We start from the raw sequence: 22,914 nt of genomic DNA, 5'->3' as shown, positions 1-22,914 counted from the left end.
ATTTTATAATAAAAAATATTGCTATTATTGGAAGATACTTTTAAAACTACTCAATGTGCACATGTATGGAAACTAAGGTTTAGGATTTTTTTTCCCCCTCAAATATTTTCTTCCATTTCATACTTTGACTAGATATGTATTCTGTGTATATAACGTCCAAATTTATATGTGCCCAAGTTATCCAACTAATTTATATTTAGGCTGCTAAATAAGTAGCCTGTTTTTCAGAGGTGCTGAGAAGCTATGAACACCCTTTAACCTCAAAGGGAGGAGTGGGTGCTGGCTGCAAAGCGTAAATCAAGTTACTTACTGAAACACATACGTATGGATTTAGGTATGTAACCTTAGGAACCAGAGTCTAAACATTTTGATCATATTTATATTAGTTGAGAATGTATCACTGCTTTAGAACTGGCACTGAAGATGTGAAAATCAAAACTGAAGCTTAAGTGGTGAAACAACAGTGTGTAAAAAGGCACCTGAATTTCAGAAGTGTTTTTCCCACCCCGCTCTCCTCCCCTTAAGCCTTCCCTCTAGGTACAGATGCACTGTAGACTGACAGTCACACCTGCAGCAAATTTGCTTTTCGGGAACACTTTAGGGGCTATTAATGGATCCACAAACCTTCTTGCCTACCTGTCTACCTCCTCTTTGCACATAGAAGCAAATGCAAAACATTCTGTTACTCCATTGACAGCAAGTAGGAGGACATATAAAGAATAGCAGCGCAGGAGACCAGGACCTAAAAAACAATAAAACAATAAATGAACCAATATTCTTATAATGAAGCCTCATGTATATACTTCTTATATCTACTGGTGCTCAAAGATCAACCCCACAAATGTTTTCAATGATGATTTTACCATTACAGCTACTTTCAAGTTCAATCTGTAATCTAAATTACACAGGCATGTTCCTATCAATACCATTACAAGAAAATGAGTAGACTAAACAAAAAGCCAAGGACATCACTTGTAGCTCAGATCTTTTTTTCCCCCATAGTCAAAAGGATATTTTAATAGTTGAGATTTCTTTAAGAAAGACAAAAACTTGTTAAATCCAGCATTGTCTATTGTAGAGGATTTAGGGAATAAGTCTGAGGCTAATTCTCAAGAGGTGGAAGCAAGGGAGAAGATATATACTCCAGCCCGGATATATTGTCATAAGAAACAGATAGCAACTGTGCTAAACTGGGAGTTACATGAATATTTTTAATGGGACATAGGTGATTTATAAAGGAGTTAAAAATTCTACACCTAGTTTTGGAAACTGGTTTAATGTCCTTTAAAAAAGAAAGATTCCCACGTGAACTTGTAAAGGTGAGAAAATTACAAAATGGCAGCTAACATTTCAGTTTGCTTTGGTAGCAAAAAATGAATGTTGGCAAATGAACTCATATCCCAAAAAACAGACTTAATTGATCAGGGTTATTACACTGTGCACTATCCCTCTGTCTCAGTTCTGAGGAGTAACTTCCTGAGCAGCCACGGTACAGCACATATCTTTAAGGTGAAGAGAAAGTCTTCAACTCTATGCAGATGCACATACAGGCAATCAAAGTCAGGCTACAAGCACGCAAGAAAAAAGGGAAATGAAATAATTTAACACAACTGACAGATACTCAAGGAAAATCAGGGTAGATACAAAAGTCAGCATGTCACATTTAGGAATTCACCTTCATAGGACCCAATCCTGTGAATATACTTGAGAGTGACTTAACACACGAGTAGTCCTCCTGAAGTGAAGAGGCTAATACCTTAAGTACAGTTAATGTTTGATAGATTGGGCCCACAGTGAGTAACAGCTGTTTTCATTTCCCCCTTTACATTTTAGAGGGGGAAATAGGATAGCAAGTGATGCAAGCAAGGGGATAGAAAATGCTCTCTTGATAAAAAGAGCTAACTGCTGCTAATCTATAACAACCCACTTTCAGAAATTTCATTTTCCTGAAATTAATAAAAATCTAAGAGGATTAGTGATAAAATATGTACTCAGAACAGATGTATTGACAACTGATGCATGTCATGTTTCTTTATTGCTAAAAATTCTCTATAAAAACCAATGTGGGCTTCCAAACATGCATCTTAATCTGTCAAGAGTCCAAAGTTCTTGAGGAACAGGTGGTAATATTTAAGTCCTTATATTTATTGCTCACCCTCTTTGATTGTATTTTGCACCATACTATCAAATTGCAGATTAAAGGACAGCAGAAGCAACAGCAATTGTTACAAGCCTATGTCCGGCCTACCCCCTTAAAGATAAGTAACAAGGGTCTTCATGGAGCTACAATGTCTCTCAAATTAATTATCTTGAAATTGAATAAAGTAATTGCAACTTTCTTCCTGTTATTCAGTTAGTGGTATTCAAAGGACAATGTTTCACACTATAAAGCTCCTATATATTCCATGTAATAAATTGTGTTGTAAGGTTTTCCATTTTCCTTGTAATTTTTCAGTATTAAAGATATAAGTGTTTGTCAGTCAGAATATTAATATCTTATTGTGGCACTGTCAGTGTCTCCAGATTGAAGTGAAATGTCTCAGGAAGGCTGACCCTTTAACTGAAATTGCGCCCAGCCTCAACTGACAGATCAGCTGCCTCCCAACTGAGAGAAATCAGCTAGGGATCAGGCAATTATAAAACCTAACAAGTAGCTCAGCTGGGAAGAGATCTGCCAGGAGTGGGGAGGCTCTGGCAGTAAACCCATGGATAGGGTGGGGGAAGGAAAGTTACAGGAAGCAGGTTGGCACCTGTATCAGGCACTGGAGCAGGGTGACTCTCAGGCAAGTGGCCAATAGATAGCCAACATGTAGGGAATGCATAGGCTCCTCCAGCAGATCCCAGATTAGGGGCAGGGATAGTTGATGTGTTGATTTTGTGTTAGGTAGAAGAAAGCCAGGAGAAAAAGGACTTGTACCAGTCTCTAGGAGTAGTGTCAGTTCTTCTGGGCTACGAAGAAAAGCCAACAGCCTATAGAAATTATTTTCCAGTTGTACGTTTTACCCTTTAACATGTAAAGCTGCACTGAAACTGTTAAATCTTAAACCCAAATCACCCCCAGTGAATACTACTGAGACAGTGATTACTGTTTTGAATAATCTAACAGCTTTGAATAATACATATAACGATTGCCACAGACCTGCATCATAATTTTATAGATTTACAAATAGTATGCTCAGTACAGAAGCAGTTTTCAAATAAATGTTTTTGCTAGTCTTAAAAAAAAAAAAAAAAAAAGCCACACACAAGACACAAACACACCCTTCTTTGTTTTGTTGACAGCTCTGATACTTTTATCACAAGTCTCATAATACTTGGTGTTTTCCTCAACCTTTGGCTCCTGGAATCATGTAATTAAGCAAGCATCTCAGCTTTCCATGTTTAAAAATAAAGAAGTTTGTAGCCCTCTTGGTTGCAAAGCAAGCCTTCAGAACATGACCCTAAAGATTCAGAAGCTGGAAAACCAATAAAAAGAACCCACAATATCTTTTTTGTTGGGACTGTGGAAGATTGACTCATGATTTTTGCTCTCTTGGGGTTGGTAATACTGCATTATGGAATAACCAAACACACATTACCTTTTAAAGTAACTTTCAACCATGGGAAATCTTGAAAAAAATTATGTGATCACTAATTAAACTCTCCAGCAGATTAAAACTGAAGATAACTACTTAGAGCTTGAATACTAAAAACCAAATTCTGGACTCAAATAGACAAAACTAACCCACAGGCCTCCACGGGAGCTGGATATGTATGCACAAGGGAGGAATTTGGCTCTAAATCCCTGTCAAATGTGATTTGAAATGAAGGATAACAACAATAGGTTATAATGGAAACCTACAGCTGCACTGATGAACTGGACACACACAAAACTGTATATAAAATGCATCTGTAACACCACTCTCATAAAGATATCCATTATTATAAACATACCAGTTAATTGCTACATAAATCTGAAAATGCAACACATGGAATGCCCCCCTCCCAAAGGATTACCCTGCAAAAAGAATAAAATAGAACCCTACAAATTATTAGCTTCAAATCTGTCTAGAGCCAAATGTAATTACATAGTGCTTCTAAGCAATGGTCTATCTTCCATGGCAGTTCTCAACGGCTACCTGGCAAGTTGGTTCCCTAGTGCCGTTAAATTCTGAAATTAGGGGTGTATAACTGAACAAACGGATGTAGCAGATTATCCAAAGTGAGGTCAGTGCAGGATACTGTAGACAGCAATGCAGAAACTCATGCACAAGCAGATAGAAGTGCTTTTCTACTTATCAGACAATTTTGCTCGACTGACAACATGTGATTTGTAAAATAACTCAATAAATCTGCATCTTCTGTTCAGAAAGACTTCTAAAACTGGCAAAAAGTGATTAGTTACCTGATCCCGAACTGAGCATTGAACCTCCATAAATATCCAGAGCCAGTTGAGAATAGGCGTAGCCAAAAACTGTAATGCTCAGGCCAACCAGAAGCACGAGTTTTAACAATGACTCTAACACTGCTGCAGCCATTGCAATATCATCCTAGGGAAAGAATTTTATAATCTACATGAATCAGAAGCTACAGAATTCTGCAGTTTATTTTCATGGACATTTTCACAAAGAATTACTTTAAAAAAGAAGAGCATTTTTCTACTGCTTTAGAGAGATGGTAAAGGTTTCTTTAAGTTTTTAGAGTGGTAGCCGTGTTAGTCTGTATCAGCAAAAAAAAAAAAAAAAAAAGAAGTACTTTTTTCCCCCTACTGTTACACCTTCTTGTCAACTGTTTGAAATGGTTTCAGAGTAGCAGCCGTGTTAGTCTGTATTCGCAAAAAGAAAAGGAGTATTAGTGGCACCTCAGAGACTAACCAATTTATTTGAGCATTTATTCGTGAGCTACAGCTCACGAAAGCTTATGCTCAAATAAATTGGTTAGTCTCTAAGGTGCCACTAGTACGCCTTTTCTTTTTGAAATGGGCCATCCTGATTATCACTACAAAAGTTTTTTTTCTCCTGCTGATAATAGCCCACCTTAATTAATTGGTCTCACTACAGTTGGTATGGCAACATCCATTTTTTCATGTTCTCTGTGTGTATATATATCTTCCTACTGTATTTTCCACTGCACGTATCCGATGAAGTGGGTTTTAGCCCATGAAAGCTTATGCCCAAAAAAATGTTAGTCTCCAAGGTGCCACAAGTACTCCTCGTTTTTTTTTTTTGTTAAGTTTTGAGTTATCCCTATACATTTTGTGTACAAACATACACTTTTAATCTTAACATACTTGTCATCTACCTGGCGTTTTATATGTTCAAAGCTCTATACATTACATTAAGCCTCACTGAATTAGTGGTAAACTGAGAAGGGCAAAGTATTTTCCCAAGGCCACAGTGATTGAGTGGCAAAGGTACAATTTTTACTGCTGTGCAGGAACACAGCATTTGCCATACCAGAACAGTCTGTTAACTCTAGTGTCCCTTCCGTAACACTGGCCTATATTAGATAAGTGACAGAAATGTGAAAATTTATAAGGCGCTTGGCCAATTATACAATACTGAACATGAGAAAATATACATTTGTTACCCCATGCACCAATCAACCAATGCCCTGAAGCAAGAGATTTTATTAACCCTGTTTTATCATGTGTACCAACAAGTACTACTGAAAATAAAATATCCAATTAAACTATTTGTAAATTCCAGAGGCTGAACTTTATATTTTATGAAGTATTCCTTACATAGACTTGCATCTATAATTCACTTCCCACTTCCCTTGTTGTACTGTTATTTACCACCATGAAAAGGCAGTACAAGGCAGTTTTTACTATGCACTTCATAATCTCAAATAGCTCAGTTATAGTCCCATCTGATTATTCTCTTTTCAAAACTGAAAAAAAACCCTATTTTTTTAGTGTAGTAAGTGGCAATACAACTATATAGTACTTGTTGAGTTCCATATATTTTCAAAGCATTACACAAAGTAACTAGGAGCATTTTTGTCAGTTAACCTAGAATAAGACAACCTAAATGGGGTGTGTGCAAATGAGTTGGGTAAGGTTTATGTAAAACTATTTCGCAGTGTATTAACATTGAAGCGAACATTCTGGGAAATACCATACTATGGAGTTTTGTTCCCTTTATTCATTTTTACTTAAGAACATAAGAGTGGCCATTCTGGGCCAGACCAATGCTTCATCTATCCCAGCATCCTGTCTTCCCATAGTGGTCAGTGCCAGATGCTTAAGAGGGAATGAACAGAGCAGAGTAATAATTGAATGGTCCACCCCCTTTCATCCAGTCACAGCTTCTGGAACACCTAGAGCATTCCTGACCATAACAGCCACTGATGGACCTATCTAATTATTTTTTGAGCCCAGTTATACTTTTGGCCTTCACAGCATCCCCTGGCAATGAGTTTAACACTTTGATTGAGCATTGTGTGAAGAAATACTTGTGTTTTAAACCTATGCCTATTAATTTCATCGGGTGACCCCTAGTTCTTGTGGTAAATGAAGGGGTAAATAACACTTCCTTATTCACTTTCTCCATTCCATTTGTGATTTTATAGACCTCTATCACATTCCCGTCCCCTCCACCCCCATCTCTTTTCGAAGCTGAAAAGTTCCAGTCTTTTTTCTCTCTGCTCACATCGAAGCTGTTCCATACCCATGATCATTTTTGTTGCCCTCCTCTGTACTTTTCCAAAAATTCTAATGTATCTTTTTTTGAGATGGGATGACCTATTAGCATTTTACCAGTTGGTTTATTTTAATACTCTTTCACCCCTCTCCAATCCTTCTTTATTTTCTATTTCACTTCTTTTTACAACTCTGATCCTCCAAAAAAAACATTCTTAGTCATGATCCTGCAAAAAAAAAAACTTGATTAGATTTGGCACCCTAATTAACCAAAATGGATTAAGAAATTTGACAGTGCAGATGTCTGTGTTCTGACTTCTACAGTCTTTGAGGAACACACTTTTGCAATGACTTTCCCACCCTTTCCCTTCCCCTAAATATTGAAGGAAAAAAACTTACTCCCTGTAGGAGCTAGTAGATTTTTATGATTAATTCTTTACTTATTTTAAAGCACAGTTCTATAGCAGATGTTTACTCATTTAGAATTACACTTAACCTACTTGTTTCTGTAGCTTTACATCCATCCCTCTTTCCAGCACCTTAGCAAAGAAAATGTAAAAACTCTCCTCTACTGGCAAAAAGATAAATCTAGCCACCAGAGAACCAAGGTTATTCACTATGTCATACACACCTTAAACAAAACAAAAACAGAGAAACAATATATTAACTTTTATAAAATATTTTATTTTCAGCTTCCTAGTTCTAGATCTTAAAAAGTTATGTGCACACAAGCTCCTTTTGAGCTGACATTTCTGGTGAATGGTCATAAAACAAACAGCACTTTGTCTCTCCATATATAGTAGAACACTTTTAAAAGAAGCAGTATTCCGATCCATAAGGATTTTGGACCTAAACACATTGATAGCAGTAAGCCGCTGGAATTGCAAATCTCACCTTTGGACAGAAAGTCAAGTTTGAGTGAAACTTAATTTATGTGCAAATGCCCCTCAAATTACATTAACATTAGTAGGAGATGATTGTAGGAAAAAGTCGTTGAGATGAGGTCAGTAGACACCGCAGAACAAATGTTGTTTCACTGAATGGGTACAATATCAGGACTTCAGGAACTCAAAAAAAGGGAATAGCCATCTTCAAATGCAAGGCCTTTTTTTGTTTTCATTCAAATGGAAGAATTTTATATAAGCTACCAGAATGACACTCTACAGCACTCTTCTAACAATTCTACCACCAATCAGAAGTTGAGTAGGGTCCAATCTTGCAAAAACTACTGTTCATTACTACAACATGACTACTCACAGTGTATTAAGTACATACATAACTCTTTTCAGGACCATGACCTATGAATGAAATAATGGTCCTAGATAGTTTCCCAACCCTGGGAAAAATACAGTGTTACACTAATGCAAGAGCATTGATTATTTTTAAATTTGAGTTGCTGGTGCCTTGGAATAACAAGCAGAGAAATAAAATGCAATAAATGCACACATTCAAAGAGAGAAGTGAAAACCATTTTTAAAAAGTGCTAAGTAAGATACACTGCAAAATGTGCAATGTTCTTTCCTTCTCAATTACTATGGGAAAAATTTTCATCAAGAGAAACATAAAATTAAAGCCTTTGATCATAAACTACCAACATCTTCTCTCTCTACATCTCGCATTTCCCCATCATATCAGTACAAAGTCATTAAGGCTTTGAGATCATCTCTGAAGTTTCAAAATATCTTTTCAATGTGGTGTCTTAATTTCAAAGTTTTATGTAAAAGCATAAACCAAATTAAGTTTGTTACCACTTGGTAATATATCATGCTTACCCTGGTCTCCAAAATTTAGCACATTCAAAAAAGTCATCACGTATCTTTCACCTGTAAATTCAAAACAAAGAAATTAACAACAATGAATGTTAGTACCCATATCCTTTTCCAGTTTTTATTCATATACTTGTAGCAGGCAATGTTGTGAGGAAGCCAAATGAAAAGGTAAAAAATCTTCAAGAATGGCTATTAATTACACCGTAGGCCTGGCATGAATTGAAGTCAATGGGAATTGTAGGTGGAAGCAGCTCTGAAAGTCAAGCCCAAAGTGTTGAGTTAGACAGCTAGAAATAGAAACAACAAAATCTGTGGACACTTTAAGAACACTTTATCTTCACTGATCAGTAAAGAAATCTATCATGTTTAATGCATCCCAGAAATCAACAGCAATGCGACGAATATAAAAGTTTCAGAATGGTTCCAAAATGGATCAGACATGACCCAGCTTTCTCAAGCTCCAGATTAACCATAAAATACAATAATTAGTATGTATCACCAGCATCTGTATTTTGCAATGATCCATCTTTTAAGACTTACTTCCTCTTCTCAGTGCAGGAGATGCTGGACTCTCATATTATTGTATACACCGGAGACTTTAACCAGGAAAAAGGCAAGAAAATGATGAATAAAGAGCAACCTGAACTGGAACAACGTAAATGACGTTCCGGACTTGCTCAATGTTTAAATTTATTTCTACTGCTACAGAAAACCCTAAAGCTATGTCTACACTGCAATGCAAACCCAGGGTTCAAACTCAGGCTCAAGCCTAACCCCCCTTTCATCCACACACAAATCATGCTAAAACCAGAGCTCGGACTCAGGGTCCCAAGACCCCACAGGGGTGGAGGGTCCGAGCCTAAGTCAAGCCAGGACCCAGGCTTCAAGCCCTATTGCTTTGCAGTGCAGACGCAGCCAAAATGGACTTGTACTCTCGGAGTCCACCAAAAAGTATCCCACAGGCCGACTTTCTTTGTCCTCTAAACAGTCAAGTTTATCCATACTGCACTATGAACAAAGGGGGAAAGCAGCCACAAGTTCAGAGGGCACTAGGAAATCTGGGATTGCATAGTTGGACTTGGGCCAGTATAATGCAGTGTTTGTTAACCTAAGGTTTGAGCATCCACACGAATATGTAAGCCCCAGGTTAACAAACCAGGGTCTGCTAATTTGACTTCTCCTAACCCTGGGTTTACATTGTGGCATATACATCCCCAAATCTCGTATCGATACTTAATTTGTGAACACTGTTAAGATGAAACATTTAAGAGTGTGTGAGAAAACATAATCCTTAAATTGATTCTGTTCCATACATTCCACTCTTCATGATTTGTTGAGTTCATTTTCTTACATAAAGCATCTGGTTTTTGAGTGTGCTTGTTTTTAAAGAGACAAAATGTGGAGTGGGCAAATATCAGCTACAACTGATGGGCAAACTCACGTTCATTAATGTTAGAACAAATCTGAAAAAGTCTCCAAGGCCAAAAGGCTCATATGCTGAACCAGTACAGCACAGAGGCTCTACCACAGTGGAGTTCTCATGCTTTACTATAATATACATTAAAAAAATGCTAAAAATTTACTGTGACATATCAGGGCACAATCCAGGCTAGTGTGGGGGGAGGGGCATGTCACCCCTGCCCTGCAACCTTGGGTGCCTTACAATTAAGGGTAAAATTATGTCATGGGGTTACGAAAGTCATGGAATCCATGACTTCCAGCGACCTTCGTGCTGCTGGCAGCAGGAGACCCCACAGCAGCCCATCCTTTATGGGCAGCAGAGGACCCTCTTGCAGCTGCCCAGCAGCTGTGGGTGGCGGGACTCACCACAACTGACTAGCCGCTGCCATTGGCGGCAACCCCTGAGCTGCCCAGTTACCACTGTTAGCAGGGGTCCCCCCTGCAGCAGCTCAGCCACCGCGAGCAGCTGAAGCCCCCTCTGTAGCTTCCTGCCGCTGGCAGCAGAGTAACCTTGGAGCTGATATGGGGCCACAGGCCGGGGGTGTGGAGGGAGGGCACGCAGCTCCCAGCCTCCAGCAGCAGAGGGACCCCAGGGCTGCTCAGCCCACCCCTAAGGCTCCCCAGCCTCCGTCGCTGGCAGGGGCCCCCCCCACAGCTCCTCTGCCACAGCAGGCGGCAGGGGAATTCCCCCTTCCCCACCCCGCAGCTCCCAGCACTGGGCAACGGAGTCCTTGCAGCTCTCAGGTGCTGCAGCGGGGAGGGGGCAGGGTGCTGGACCCTCCTCTCCCCCCATTTTGTCAGGGATGTTTTAGTAAAAGTCAGGGACAGGTCACAGCTCCTGTGATTTTTTTTTTTTTTGGTCCGTGACCTGTCCCTGACTTTTACTAAAAATATCCATGATAAAAATCGTAGCCTTACTTACAATGCCTTGCTGTCGTAGCTCCCACCTGGGCCCCTCAGCCATCCCGCAGGCAAGTTACATACTGAGTGTCTGTGCATAACTGAAGTCTGCCAGCTACACCCTGGCTCTCACCAGCCTTGGTTATACTGCAGGGTGACTCCAACACACCCACAGTCCCAGATCATCCCTCCGGAAATGACTGTCCTGCATTGCCCCACCGTCTCCAGGACAGTACAAATATAGTTAATCTATTATTCCTTTAAAGGAATCATGTGCCATCTTATTACCTTAAATAGTTACCCAGACCCTCCAACCTAAACACACTGGATTATATTAAACAGTAAAACTACAAAGAAGTAATGAGGCATAAAAGTCAGTAATGGTTACAAGAAAAATAAAAATAAAATACTTGCTTCTACTTAAGAAACTAACATAGTTGCAAAGAAAAAAAAACTTTCTAAGCACATGCTTCCAACAAGATTACTGACCAAATTCTTCACGTCAGGACCACCACTACCACCCCACCCCTCACCCTCCAGAGTCCAACGGCTGTTTTCTTTTGCCTTTTTAGGTGTGGTGCCAGAGAATTACAGTGAAAGAGAGGAAGAGGTCTTGGAGCATCTGCCCCTTCTTTTATTGTCCTGTTCTCCTTTGAGAAGCATTTCCAGATGGAAGCAAGGTGACGGGCAATCCAGCGAAGAAAAGAATGCTTTTTTGCTAAGATGTAGGTTTTTGTCCTTACCCCCTTCCTTGCCAAAGAAAGGTCACTTAGCAGGTAATGGTTCATCAGCCTTGTTGACACCTGACTGGCATCCGCTTCCCTTTGTCTCTGAGGAATTGATTTAGCCACTCCCCAAACATTTGGGAAACATACTTCAGTCATGATTTCAGCTTATGTTCATAACTTCACATATAATGTTGCTATATGCATTTTGCCATATTATTGATCAGCAAGTTATGGATTTTTAAAAGAATACCTTATAAGGCATACCTTGCACAAACATTGTCCCAATAGTGTAGGGTGTATATAGGGATGTAGATGTACAGGGATATATTCAGTCACACTTACCCTTACAGATTTCATGCAGCCAAAAAATGTTCTGCTCAGCTCTACTGGAAAAAGCGCGGAAAACAAGGCTGGGCCACCAATATACTGATGACTCCTTTCCTATTGCGGGTGTCAGTATCACAACCACACTACTACTAGTCTTCCGTGATTCTTTTCAACCAGATGTTATCTGTGGTTTCTTGCTATCTAATTGACAGCCAAACAAGCAACACCAAGGTCTTTCCAACCATGGACAGGCATGACAAGGGCACATAATACTCACCCTCTGTCAACATCTGTTTCAAGAAAGATTGTTTAAAGAAGCTCCAAGTCAACCTAGCCTCTTTCCAGTCTACCACAGTCTGCAAGAAAGAAATACGTACTGTGATTTAACCATTGGAGTTGATTTTGAGAATCAGAATTGCAAGATAATATGTGAATACACTGCTTAATCCTCATTGGAGGGGGGCCATGCTGTGGCTTCTGGGAGCCGCGTACAGTGGCCCCGACCCTGTTCCCTGGCTGGAGAGCCGGAGTGGGGCAAGCTCCAGACACTGCTCCCCAGCAGGAGCTCGAAGGCCAGGTTAAGACAGCTGGCGGGCTGGATCCAGCCCACAGGCCATAGTTTGCCCACCCCTGGAGTGGGTCGTTCTCAATAAAGTTCTGCCTTGGATGCAACTGAGAAAGGCTGAAAGAAGGGAGAACACAGTGCTGCTGTAGGAGCATTAGTAAGCATGGAGAAAGTGATTTGATGATCATGCTTCCCATATTTAGGAGTGGGAGAGAATAAGATCTACATCTAATTGGAATGGCATGCAAGTGCTCCAAGTCCTAGGAAGCAAACTATTAATATTTAAATGCCTCTCTAGTTAAGAGGGGAATGCCTAGTGCAGTAATTGTGAACAATGAAAGGTTTAATATATTGAGATTTGTGGCCAAATCATCCCTGGTTAACTAAATCACAGCCAAAGGACAAGTTGGAGCAAAGATTCCCACTCTGAGGTCTTATGTTGACAGAGCAGACAAACCCTCCTTTGGTTCCCTTTTGCTTAACTGTGAATGCATTTTTTAAAATAGTGATTTATTTAATTCTTGAGATGAGAAACACTATTTCTGTTAATGCTCTAGATTAGAGAGATACAGTGGGTGAAATAATATCTTTTACTGGACCAACTTCTGTTGGTGAAAGAGCCAAGCTTTTGAGCTTACACAGAGCTCTTCTTCAGCCCAGAGCTGAACAGAAATTGCTCCAATAAAAGATATTACCTCATCCACCTTGTCTCTATAATATCCTGGGACCAACACAGCTACAGTAACATTGCGAACTGCGTTCTATATTGTTTACGAGCACTTTTTGTTAGTAATAACAGATTTAGCTGTGCCTTAGAGCTCATCAGGTGAAGCAGCATGAAATGGTTTGTAATAATCATGACTGACATGAAAAGTTTAGTTAGTGTCCATAGCTCATACTACTGTCAGATTTACTGGCAGTGCCATTTTAGGCTAAAAGTTAATGGGTGTTATTTTACATTCCATTGACTTCTTGAATACATATGCAGGGTTTAAAGCAAACAAGGCTTTCTACAAAATTTTTCACAGGATGTGCACAAAGTGCAGTCAGCAAAAGGTCACTACTTCACCCTTTTGCATAAAACTGGATGCCAAAACCCCCCAAACCACTGCAACTTACTATGGCAACTGTAGACTTTTTCCTCCTTCTCTTCCTTTCTCCTGTTTAGTGCCTGCCAAGTTGGCTCATCTGCTTCAGACTCAGCTGCTGCTTTTATGCAAGGCCGTGCTGCCACCACCACTTGGAATATGAGCACCTGCAGCCTCACTGGGGAGACAGGAGCACACACCAACTGCTGAGTCCACCCTCTAAATTTCTGCGATTTTTTCTGACAGCAGGAAGATAGAAGCAGGCACCTGTGCATGCAGGTCTCATGCATGGTGTGGCTAGTAGTGGACAGCAGCATCATTTTGGACAGCATTTTGGGGGGTGGAGGGGAAGACCCAGCAGCTGGTGCAACTTCTGCCTCCCTGCTGAGTTGGCAGCTGTTCATATGCACCAAAGGACAGCAGTGCTGCCTCAAATAAAAACAGCCACTGAGCCTGTAGCAGGTAAGCCACCTTGGGAGGCAGGTGGACACCGAGCAGGAGACAGGAAGAGAGCACGGAAGAAGTCTGCAGCAGCCAGAGTAAACTGCAGCAGTTCGGGAGTGGACTCAACAGCCAGTTTTATGAAAGGCAAGACTGCCACCACTGCACTGAGCGCCAGACCAGTGAGCACATGTGCCCACTTCTGCCTCCCAGCTGTTGGAAAAATTTGAGCATTGGGCAAATTTTGCCCAGTCCATTAAATCACGATTTTCCTCAGGATCCTATCTATGAAGAGAATGGAACATTTTTTGCTGAATAAGGGATTCTGAAAATTTCAGAGTTCAGTATTTTCCAAAAAATATTGGGTAGAAAACTCCACGGCATAATAGTGAGATTATCATTCCTTTATGAGAGAAACTAACCTGCTTGGAATTTAATCATAAATGCTCATTCTATTCATTGTTACATGCAGCTACATTCTTATTAAAGGTCTATGCAAAAAACACTAGAAAATATATTTCAGTGAAACAATCCTGCATTGAAGAAATTAACTAGTTAATAACTGATCTCATTTCTCACTTCAATAAATAGTGCTTAAGAAGCTTGGGGGAATCAGAGCGTTGACCACAGAGTGAGGTGGTGGCCATGTGTTAAATAGTAATAAAAGCTTTATTAATACAAAAAGAGAACCATTACAAGAATAATTTACCCAACTTGTTTGTTCTTGCTCAACTGTTTCCTCTGCAAGGAGGCTACATCCTGCAAAGTCACACTTAAGAGGGTATTAGTCAAGTAGTTTCTCCTTATTCAGCAAAACCAAATTGGAAATTCCCTCAGTCATGAAAGACTACAATGTTAAAAACTTTAAGCTCTGCAATTTACCTGATCCTCAGTCAAGTTGGGTAACAGATCTGTCATTCTAGAAACTGGAAAAGATTTCTTTGTTGCTTCAGGAGAACCCAAAAACTTCATGAAATACATTATATAGCACAGCACCAGAATACTGGTGTATAAAAGCTGAAAGAAAAGATATGAAACATAATATAAACTACAAACTACATACTAGGATTCCCAGCTAAATAATAATTGGATACCTCACAATTATTCTGAATTGTCAAATAGTAGACTGAGTGAAGGAATAGTTTAAAAAAAAATGTTCTAAACCAAATTACTACTATCACTAGTCACCTTAACACAAAAATCCCATAATTTTTTTTTTTTTTTTAAATCAGCACATTTTAACATTACTGGCCCCAATCTGTGTCACTCCACCCTAAAATTGGTTATGTTTGCACTGCAACAAAATATTTTCAGCATGGCTGCAGCTGACCCAGGTCAATTGATTCAGGCTCGCAGGGTTCAGGCTGAAGGGCTAAAACAGGGGTGGCCAACCTGTGGTTCCAGAGCCACATGCGGCTCTTCAGAAGTTAATATGTGGCTCCTTGTGTAGGTACTGACTCCGGGGCTGGAGCTACAGGCGCCAACTTTCCAGTGTGCCAGGGGGTGCTCACTGCTCAATCCCAGCTCTGCCATAGGCTCTGCCGCCACTCCACACCTTCCCGCCCTCTCCCCTGAGCCTGCCATGCCCTTGCTCCTCCCCCTCCACCCCAGAGCCTCCTGCTTGCCACGAAATCGCTGATCGGGAGGTGCAGGGAGGACGGGGGAGATGCTGATCAGCAGGGCTACCGATGGGTGGGACAGTTGGTGGGGGCTGCTGACGTATTACTGTGGCTCTCTGGCAATGTACATTGGTAAATTCTGGCTCCTTCTCAGGCTCAGGTTGGCCACCCCTGGGCTAAAAAGTGCAGTGTAGATGTTTGGAGCCAAAGCTCTGAGACCCCAGAAGTTTTTCACTGCACTGTTTTCCTCTTCTGTCGTCCAATTCATTTGTCCTAGTTAGTAGATATCTAATTATAAAGCTTTAATTAATTCACAGAATATATTTTATTGATCTGTCCCACAAGCACGTACATAGGGAGAAGAGGTTTATAAATTATTCAAAACAATTGAAATTTGCAGCCAAATTATACTAATGTCTGTAAAAGGGGGACCTAAATGGAAGGATTGATAGCAACTACAGTGACAGACAGCATTAATATTATGTAACACCACAGGTATGCACTACATTTTGCAGAAAAATTAAAGGCAGGGTATTTGCAATCTAAGGGCCTGATCTTACAAATTCTTACTGTGAAGTAGAGTTTTGCAGGATTAGACCCTAAATTAAAAGGGGTTATGAAGACAAAAATATATAATTGCTTCAGTTTGTTATGCCCTAAAGTAAGGTGTTCAAGCATGTACTTAACAGAGGAACAGCTGTCTTTCAAATCCTGATTCAGTCCATAGATTATTTCACCATCCACACAACTGCTATGATTATAAATCAGTCTGATGAAGTCTTGGGGGCAGGTCTGTTATGTTCCTACAGTGCCTAGCACAACAGGCTCAGGCCTTTAAATACTTGTTATTTTTCTGTAGTGTGGTAGTGCTTAGTCTGCACAAAGGCTCTCTTAGGTTGGAATAAATTCTCAAATCTTAAATGCCAGTTATTAAAGTTATTACATATAAACATTGATCTATTTGGTCATATTTATCATTGAAATTCTTTGCTTAAGAACTCAAGATCTTATTTCCATACGCATTTCTCTTCTGATCTTTACTACAATAAGCAGGAAAAAAATCAAAACATATTTGTTGAACTGGTACACACATCATCATCTCCTGTTGCAAACAGTAGGAATTCAAAGTAACAAATTCAATGATTAAGCATACCAATCATTAGCATGTATAAGTGAATTAGAAATAATAAGAGAATAATAAGTGTCCATATTTGGATAATGTGCACGCATACATAAAACCTGATGCGTGTTTCCGTTAGCACTAAACTGGGTCAGTCACAATGCTAAGTGTGTAGTAGACATCAATATACAAGAACAGTATTCTGTACAATATTGCAGAAGCATCTTCCTCTTACTTTCAGAATTAGTTAATTGGCTAAATCCAAGAGGCAGCAGCAAACAGACGTTTGGTGAATCACAAATATACAGTAGAGAACACAGAGAAAAAAAACTTACCTGAGCCAAAGAAAAAATGTGAAGTCCCCATTGTGGATACAGAACTACTAAAATAACTGTCAAAATGCATTTGGAGACTATTGAAAGACTTTCAGCAATTACCTAAAGGAAAAAAAAAAAAAAACACATTCACTGCCAACTACATCAGCCAGAAGACCTGAAGTGTGCACAAACTGCATATTCACTTATTATGTATGTACATTTAAAAACATGTGTTAAATATTAGGTATCAGACTTTCAAAGCCAAAGGGATCTCATCACACTAGTCTTTAACTTCATTCAGAGTTATTTCAGAGTAACAGCTGTGTTAGTCTTTATTCGCAAAAAGAAAAGGAGTACTTGTGGCACCTTAGAGACTAACCAATTTATTTGAGCATAAGCTTTCGTGAGCTACAGCTCACTTCATCGGATGTGAACTCACGAAAGCTTATGCTCAAATAAATTGGTTAGTCTCTAAGGTGCCACAAGTACTCCCATTCAGAGTTCTGTGATTAAATACCCCAGTCATCTTTGACTACTTCAATCAAGACTTTCTCCATCATTGTCCAATATATGTATGTATAGTGCTCATTTTACTAACCTTAAGCCTTATAAACAAATGTGCTTGTGCCAAAACCCAGAATGGTTCTCCTAGAAGTTCAACCACTGCAGAAAGACCAAATGCAACTACTCCAATCTTATAGTAAGGAACTGTGTTAGGATCAGGAACTTCAAGTAACCGTAGCCAGATCCAGCCCAGGAACAGTGACCAACAAACCCCCAAAGGAACTCTAAAATAAAGTCAAATAAGTTGTTTTTCTGAGTTACAGAGGTGCTTGTCTAAATGGCAAAAAACAAATTAAATTAAGTGATCACATATTGCAAGCCAGAGAGGAAGGAAATGTGCAGTTTTCACTTTGCTATATAAAATTAAAATATTTGAATTGATACTACAGGATACAAGTATTCATATTTAATTTCTTTGTGGTGATTATATTTACATAAATACTTTAAACATTCTAATAGAAAAAGTTCAAACCATTACCACCCACTTTTTAACTGCTTCCCCCATCCCCCCCCAAAAAAAACCCTGCGCACCATTGCTGTTGTTTTAAAAAGATCTCTAACAAACTCCTTTGACTTCTTTTTATAGGCCTACCCCACTCAGTGCCTCTTCAAGTGCATCACATAAGAGGCTGCAGACAACTTCCTCACCTCTAGGGGACCACTTGCATGGTTGTAAGACATACCCTTCTTTCTGAAAAGGCCAGTCTTCAGTAAGGATATAGAAAGACATACTAAATCTTTTAATAAGTTACAAAATACTAATGATGACTGCATTATGCTGCTCATAAAGTAACAGTATAGAAATAGGAGTTACTGTACAATTTATCTTGCCCTATGATAACCCAGACTGGAAACAAAGCCATAGCAAAAGCCCCTGGAACACACAAATAAGTAGGAAATACTGCTTTCTCTTGGAGATTTAGCATTAACAGTTACAACCACAGCAAATCATCATTACTAGCACAATTTCAATTATGGATGACTACACTAATTATTTATTTAATACAAATAGAAGCCTTCTTATTTATCTGCTTTACCATATCTGAAATAAGTATTTGTAATTAAATTTAAGCAATATGAACAGTAACAAGATTTTTACACCACCTAGTACAACAGCGCCCTGACTGGCTGGTTTCAGCTACTACCGCTATGTAAGTTAAACAATAATAAAATTAATACTAAATAAAGGCTTGTCTACAGGAACACTTTGTTTACAACAAGCTGGGGCACACTAAGTGTTCATGTGGACCCTGCTGACATGCACTAACAGTTCCTTAGTGTGCTTTGATCTACTCCCATTTCAAAGCAGGGCCCATAAAGTACACTAAGGAACTGTCAGTGCATGTCAGCAAGGTTCACATGGACACTTTGTACACAGCAGGCTCGTGATCGGCTAGATTCACACCCCAGCTTGCCATGAACTAAATGTTTGCATAGACAAACCTGTAGAATCTAACACACTTTGGCTTCTAGGCATTTTGGCTAGACACCTAGTTTTGCGTCTTCCACAGCTGAAAACATAAGCAAACCTCTGATCTTATCTAAACATGGCAGTTTTGTGGGTGAGGGGAGGACAAAGTGTTTCTCTGATTTCTCATTCTCCTATTCACACTTCCACTCCAAGGTCCTGTACCAGACCTACTAAGCAAAAGCTGTACTCTGCTTCCTCCAGGAGCAGGCAGTTTTAGTACTTAATTAGCCTCTAAAGTAACCGAAGATAGCCATGCCCTCAGGGGCCACCCACAATGCTTTTGCAGTGCTCCAAACCCCAAAGAAATTTGGAATCAAGCTCTAGATCCAAACTTGGATCCGCCACATAAATTAAAACCTTCATTTTCAGTTTTACTTCTCCCCACTGGTAGAAGATAGGCAAACACATATGACAGAAGTTAGTCACAAAGCTTAAGGCACTATGAGAAGGCGTTCAGGTAGTATGGTGATGAATGCTGTATAAGAACCTCTAGTTCTAATACTTTTGAAGTACATGTTCCTAAATAATCAAATTTTCCCTTGTGTGTATCTTGACTACAGAATTTACTTCCCTAGTATAGCTCCAAAAGAGGCCAAGGCCATGGATACTAAGAGCATAGAATAAACAATAATACTTAACTCAACTCTCATACAGCACTTTTCGTCAGTAGATCTCAAAACACTTTTAACCCCATTTAATCTAATGCCTTGAAACTTTGTCTTGAGGCTGCAACTGAGGAGATCATAATTTGCTACTTCCTCGAACAGTAGACTAGTTAGGTAAATACATATTTTCATCTTTACATGTGCTCAGACATCTGGCAATGAATACTTTTATAAACATAGACTGGAATAAATAAGAATCTCAAAAGGAAACTTACGTTAGCCACAAAAGATTAATAGTTTTGGTCCAATTTCGCTTTGTGCTGCCACTCAAACAAGCCCTACGGAATGCCTCTCTGGCTAAGAAGACAACTGTAGAATAAAGCAGTGTTAGCCTAAAGAAAGGTGATAAAAAGATAAAGTGATTCTTTTGAGGGCTTGTCTTCATGTACAGCACTACAGCGGCTAAACTGACGTTTAAAAACTAAACTGACAAAGTCACTTTACCTATAAACATAGTTTAAATACCATGAAGCAAAAACTTATTTCTAATAGATGATCTTATAATAAAAATCGTGCATAATAGAGGGTTGATGAATTTGCCCCCAACGGGGGAAGATGTGGTGTCATGATATAAGATTTAATACAGATAGAGGCAAATTGTATTTTTTTCCCCTCACGTGGTAAATTGTTAACATACAGTTCTCCTGACGGGCAGGAAAAGAATAAGAGTAAAGCAGCGTTTTTCAAATGGATGCTCCAACCTTTACCAGGTAAGGTTTAAGCAAGTCCCATGGAAGTTGGAAGGAATACCCTACCCAATTTGCTTAAGATTTGCAAAAACCCACACCAGGTACCTGTATGTTCAACATTGAGTATTAAGAACCTAGTAGTCAGCTACTCATTCATAACTTCAAAACTGAACATTATCAAGCTACTCTTATCACAAAATTACAGGCACACCATTGTATAGTTCAAAATTCAGACAGAAATGTTTCTAATGACACTGGAAACAGTTCTAAACATTTCACTTAGTCATCCTGCTTGTCCATGAGGCAGAAAGCAAAATGGATTGATATACTTCCATTGCTCAGATTTAGAGAATTCCAACAAGCGAACAGCATAAAATACCAAGAAGTACTTTGTTAGAGGTTTTTTTCTGAAGTGTTACTCGCAACATGGGTAAGAATTTGTTTTTAAATACAAGGCATATAATCTTACTTCAAGCCTTTAAAGTGTACTGACACCAGCATCTTCATTATGCTACCATGCACCCACTTTTTAAAAACCTTGCATTATGGAAAGCCTGGGTACTTCATTTGTATTTAGAAAAGGAACAACATGACAAACTTCTATATTGGAATCATTCACCATCAATTCTATTCTTCATTACCTTACATTCACAAGACCAATCATTTCTTTTGATACATAGCGGAGAGTAAATGCATTTAAGCCAAAAGTAATCACCCGAAACAATATCTGTGAAGAAAACACACAAAACAAGTTGCATTAGATACTTTCAAATATGGACCAATATCAATCTTAACAAGGAACCAAATCCTGTGCAGAGCCAAGCATCTTCTGAAAGGTACTGAATTCTTTCAGCTCCTACTGAAGTTGATGAGGATATGTGCTCAACTCAGAGGAGATGTCCAGTATCTCACAGGATTAACCCCATAGACAATTATTTTTACTATTTGCTATCTAAATCAATGGTTCTCAACTAGGGTACGATACGTCAATTCATCTACATCATTGTTTCTCAACACGGGGGTTGTGACTCCACAATGGGGTCACGGGACAGGTTTGGGGCACCACAAGTGCAGTGCCAGTGTTAGAGGGTGGCAAGCAGGGCTCTTGCCCAGGGCCCTATGCCACAGGAGACCTTGAGAAGCTAAATTACATGCTTCAGCCTGGGTGGCAGCGCTTGGGCCTCAGACTCCTGAAAGGCACACAGTAGTCTGCAAAGGTTGAGAACCACCCATACAGCATCAATTTACCTAGAAATAATTGAAATTAGAAACAACTCACATGCTAAATGCATTGTTAGTCTGGAAAATAAAAATTACTTATAGGGAACATGGAGGTGCAATGGCACCTTAAGTATACTGTAGGCACAAACTTACTAACCAAGGAAGAAAGCATTTTCTCCGCTTCACAGATGAAGTGGATTGCAAAAGATGACTACAGCAGGTCTATGGCAGAGCTAAAAGACCCTAGTTCTCCTGACTCCTGATCAGTGACCATGATGCTATCTATTAAGCTTTTGTCTTATGTTGCTTAATTGTGTCCTCTCACCAGTAACCTATTATGGGACAGGGTACAAGCCTTGAGACTGCCTGCCGAACAGCTTTGTTTTCATCTGTAACAGACCCAGCAATAAGTAGGAACTCAAAACAGCAGCCAGTGGGCACTGCAGGAAGCCAAGCACAAATGACACAAGAGAGAACCTGCAAAAGTCAAGAAGGCGAACCTCAGTTATGAAAATAACCGAGCCAGGGAAAGGGATGGGAATAGGAGAGGACGACTGAACCTAGCTGGTCTCCGTGCGCGGTCAATTGTCACGACACGCGATGGCGACACGCAGGAGGCTGGCCGCCGGCAGCCCCCGCTCGGAGGAGTCGCTCTTACACCGCAGAGGAGATTCCCTCCTTCCACGCCAAGGCGGGGAGCGGGAGCCGCGTCGCCGCGGGGCACGCAGCAGAGGAGCCGTGAGGGGGACATGAAGCGTCCGGGTACCTGCAGCAAGGCGCTGGAGGAGGCCAGCCGGGTGGTCTCGCTCAGCACGTCCTGGGAGCCCATGGCTCGCGCCCCCGACGCACCAGGGGGAGACGGAGGCTCAGCGCCCGGACCCCCGGCTGCCACGCGTGGGAGCCGCTCTCAGCCTCCGCTGCGGCGCCATCCCGCTCCCAGCCCGGCGTCGGTCTCCCCCGGCGAGAAGCAGGAAGTCATGGCACTGCCGAATTGTCGCGCATCGATCCCGTCAGCCGGGGCGGAGCGTGGGGCTCTGGCCGCGGGGCCGCTTCCTCAGGCCTCCCCCACCGCAACGCAAGGCGGGGACAAGGCGAGGCGCCGAGCCACTTCCTCGCTCCAGCCCAAACCCTGGCAAGGAGACGTCTCCCCCGCCTCCACACACACACGCAGGCCCGCCCTTTTAGGGGACACGAAGACAAGCTCCCGCCCTAACCATGAGAAGAGACAAGGGGAGCCACACAACCGCCCCCGGCATTACACGGGATAAGAAGGAAACCCTTATACACAACTCCCCCTGACCCCTGTAGGGAACATGAAAAAAACCTCCCAACACACGTCCTAACTCT

General features: G+C 40.5%; 1 protein-coding gene across 1 annotated transcript in view; it reads right to left on the bottom strand.

The window, feature by feature from the left end:
* Positions 1-22,640, bottom strand: part of RFT1 (RFT1 glycolipid translocator homolog) — a 39,447-nt gene extending 16,807 nt beyond the window's left edge. Inside the window, exons 1-11 of the mRNA XM_073352394.2 lie at positions 22,334-22,640; positions 20,988-21,073; positions 19,873-19,989; positions 17,556-17,745; positions 16,976-17,077; positions 14,784-14,918; positions 12,085-12,163; positions 8,395-8,445; positions 7,123-7,253; positions 4,385-4,529; positions 637-742 (exon numbers count right to left, since the gene is read on the bottom strand). Of these exons, the coding sequence (XP_073208495.1) occupies positions 637-742; positions 4,385-4,529; positions 7,123-7,253; positions 8,395-8,445; positions 12,085-12,163; positions 14,784-14,918; positions 16,976-17,077; positions 17,556-17,745; positions 19,873-19,989; positions 20,988-21,073; positions 22,334-22,396 (1,205 nt within the window). The 5' untranslated portion in view covers positions 22,397-22,640. The remainder of the gene's footprint in view (positions 1-636; positions 743-4,384; positions 4,530-7,122; positions 7,254-8,394; positions 8,446-12,084; positions 12,164-14,783; positions 14,919-16,975; positions 17,078-17,555; positions 17,746-19,872; positions 19,990-20,987; positions 21,074-22,333) is intronic.
* Positions 22,641-22,914: the final 274 nt, after the last annotated feature.

The sequence above is a fragment of the Lepidochelys kempii genome, chromosome 7 (assembly GCF_965140285.1).
Source record: "Lepidochelys kempii isolate rLepKem1 chromosome 7, rLepKem1.hap1, whole genome shotgun sequence".
Taxonomy (NCBI): domain Eukaryota; kingdom Metazoa; phylum Chordata; order Testudines; family Cheloniidae; genus Lepidochelys; species Lepidochelys kempii.
The sequence above is the reverse complement of the archived record's forward strand: the minus strand, read 5'-3'. Positions and strand labels throughout refer to the sequence as shown.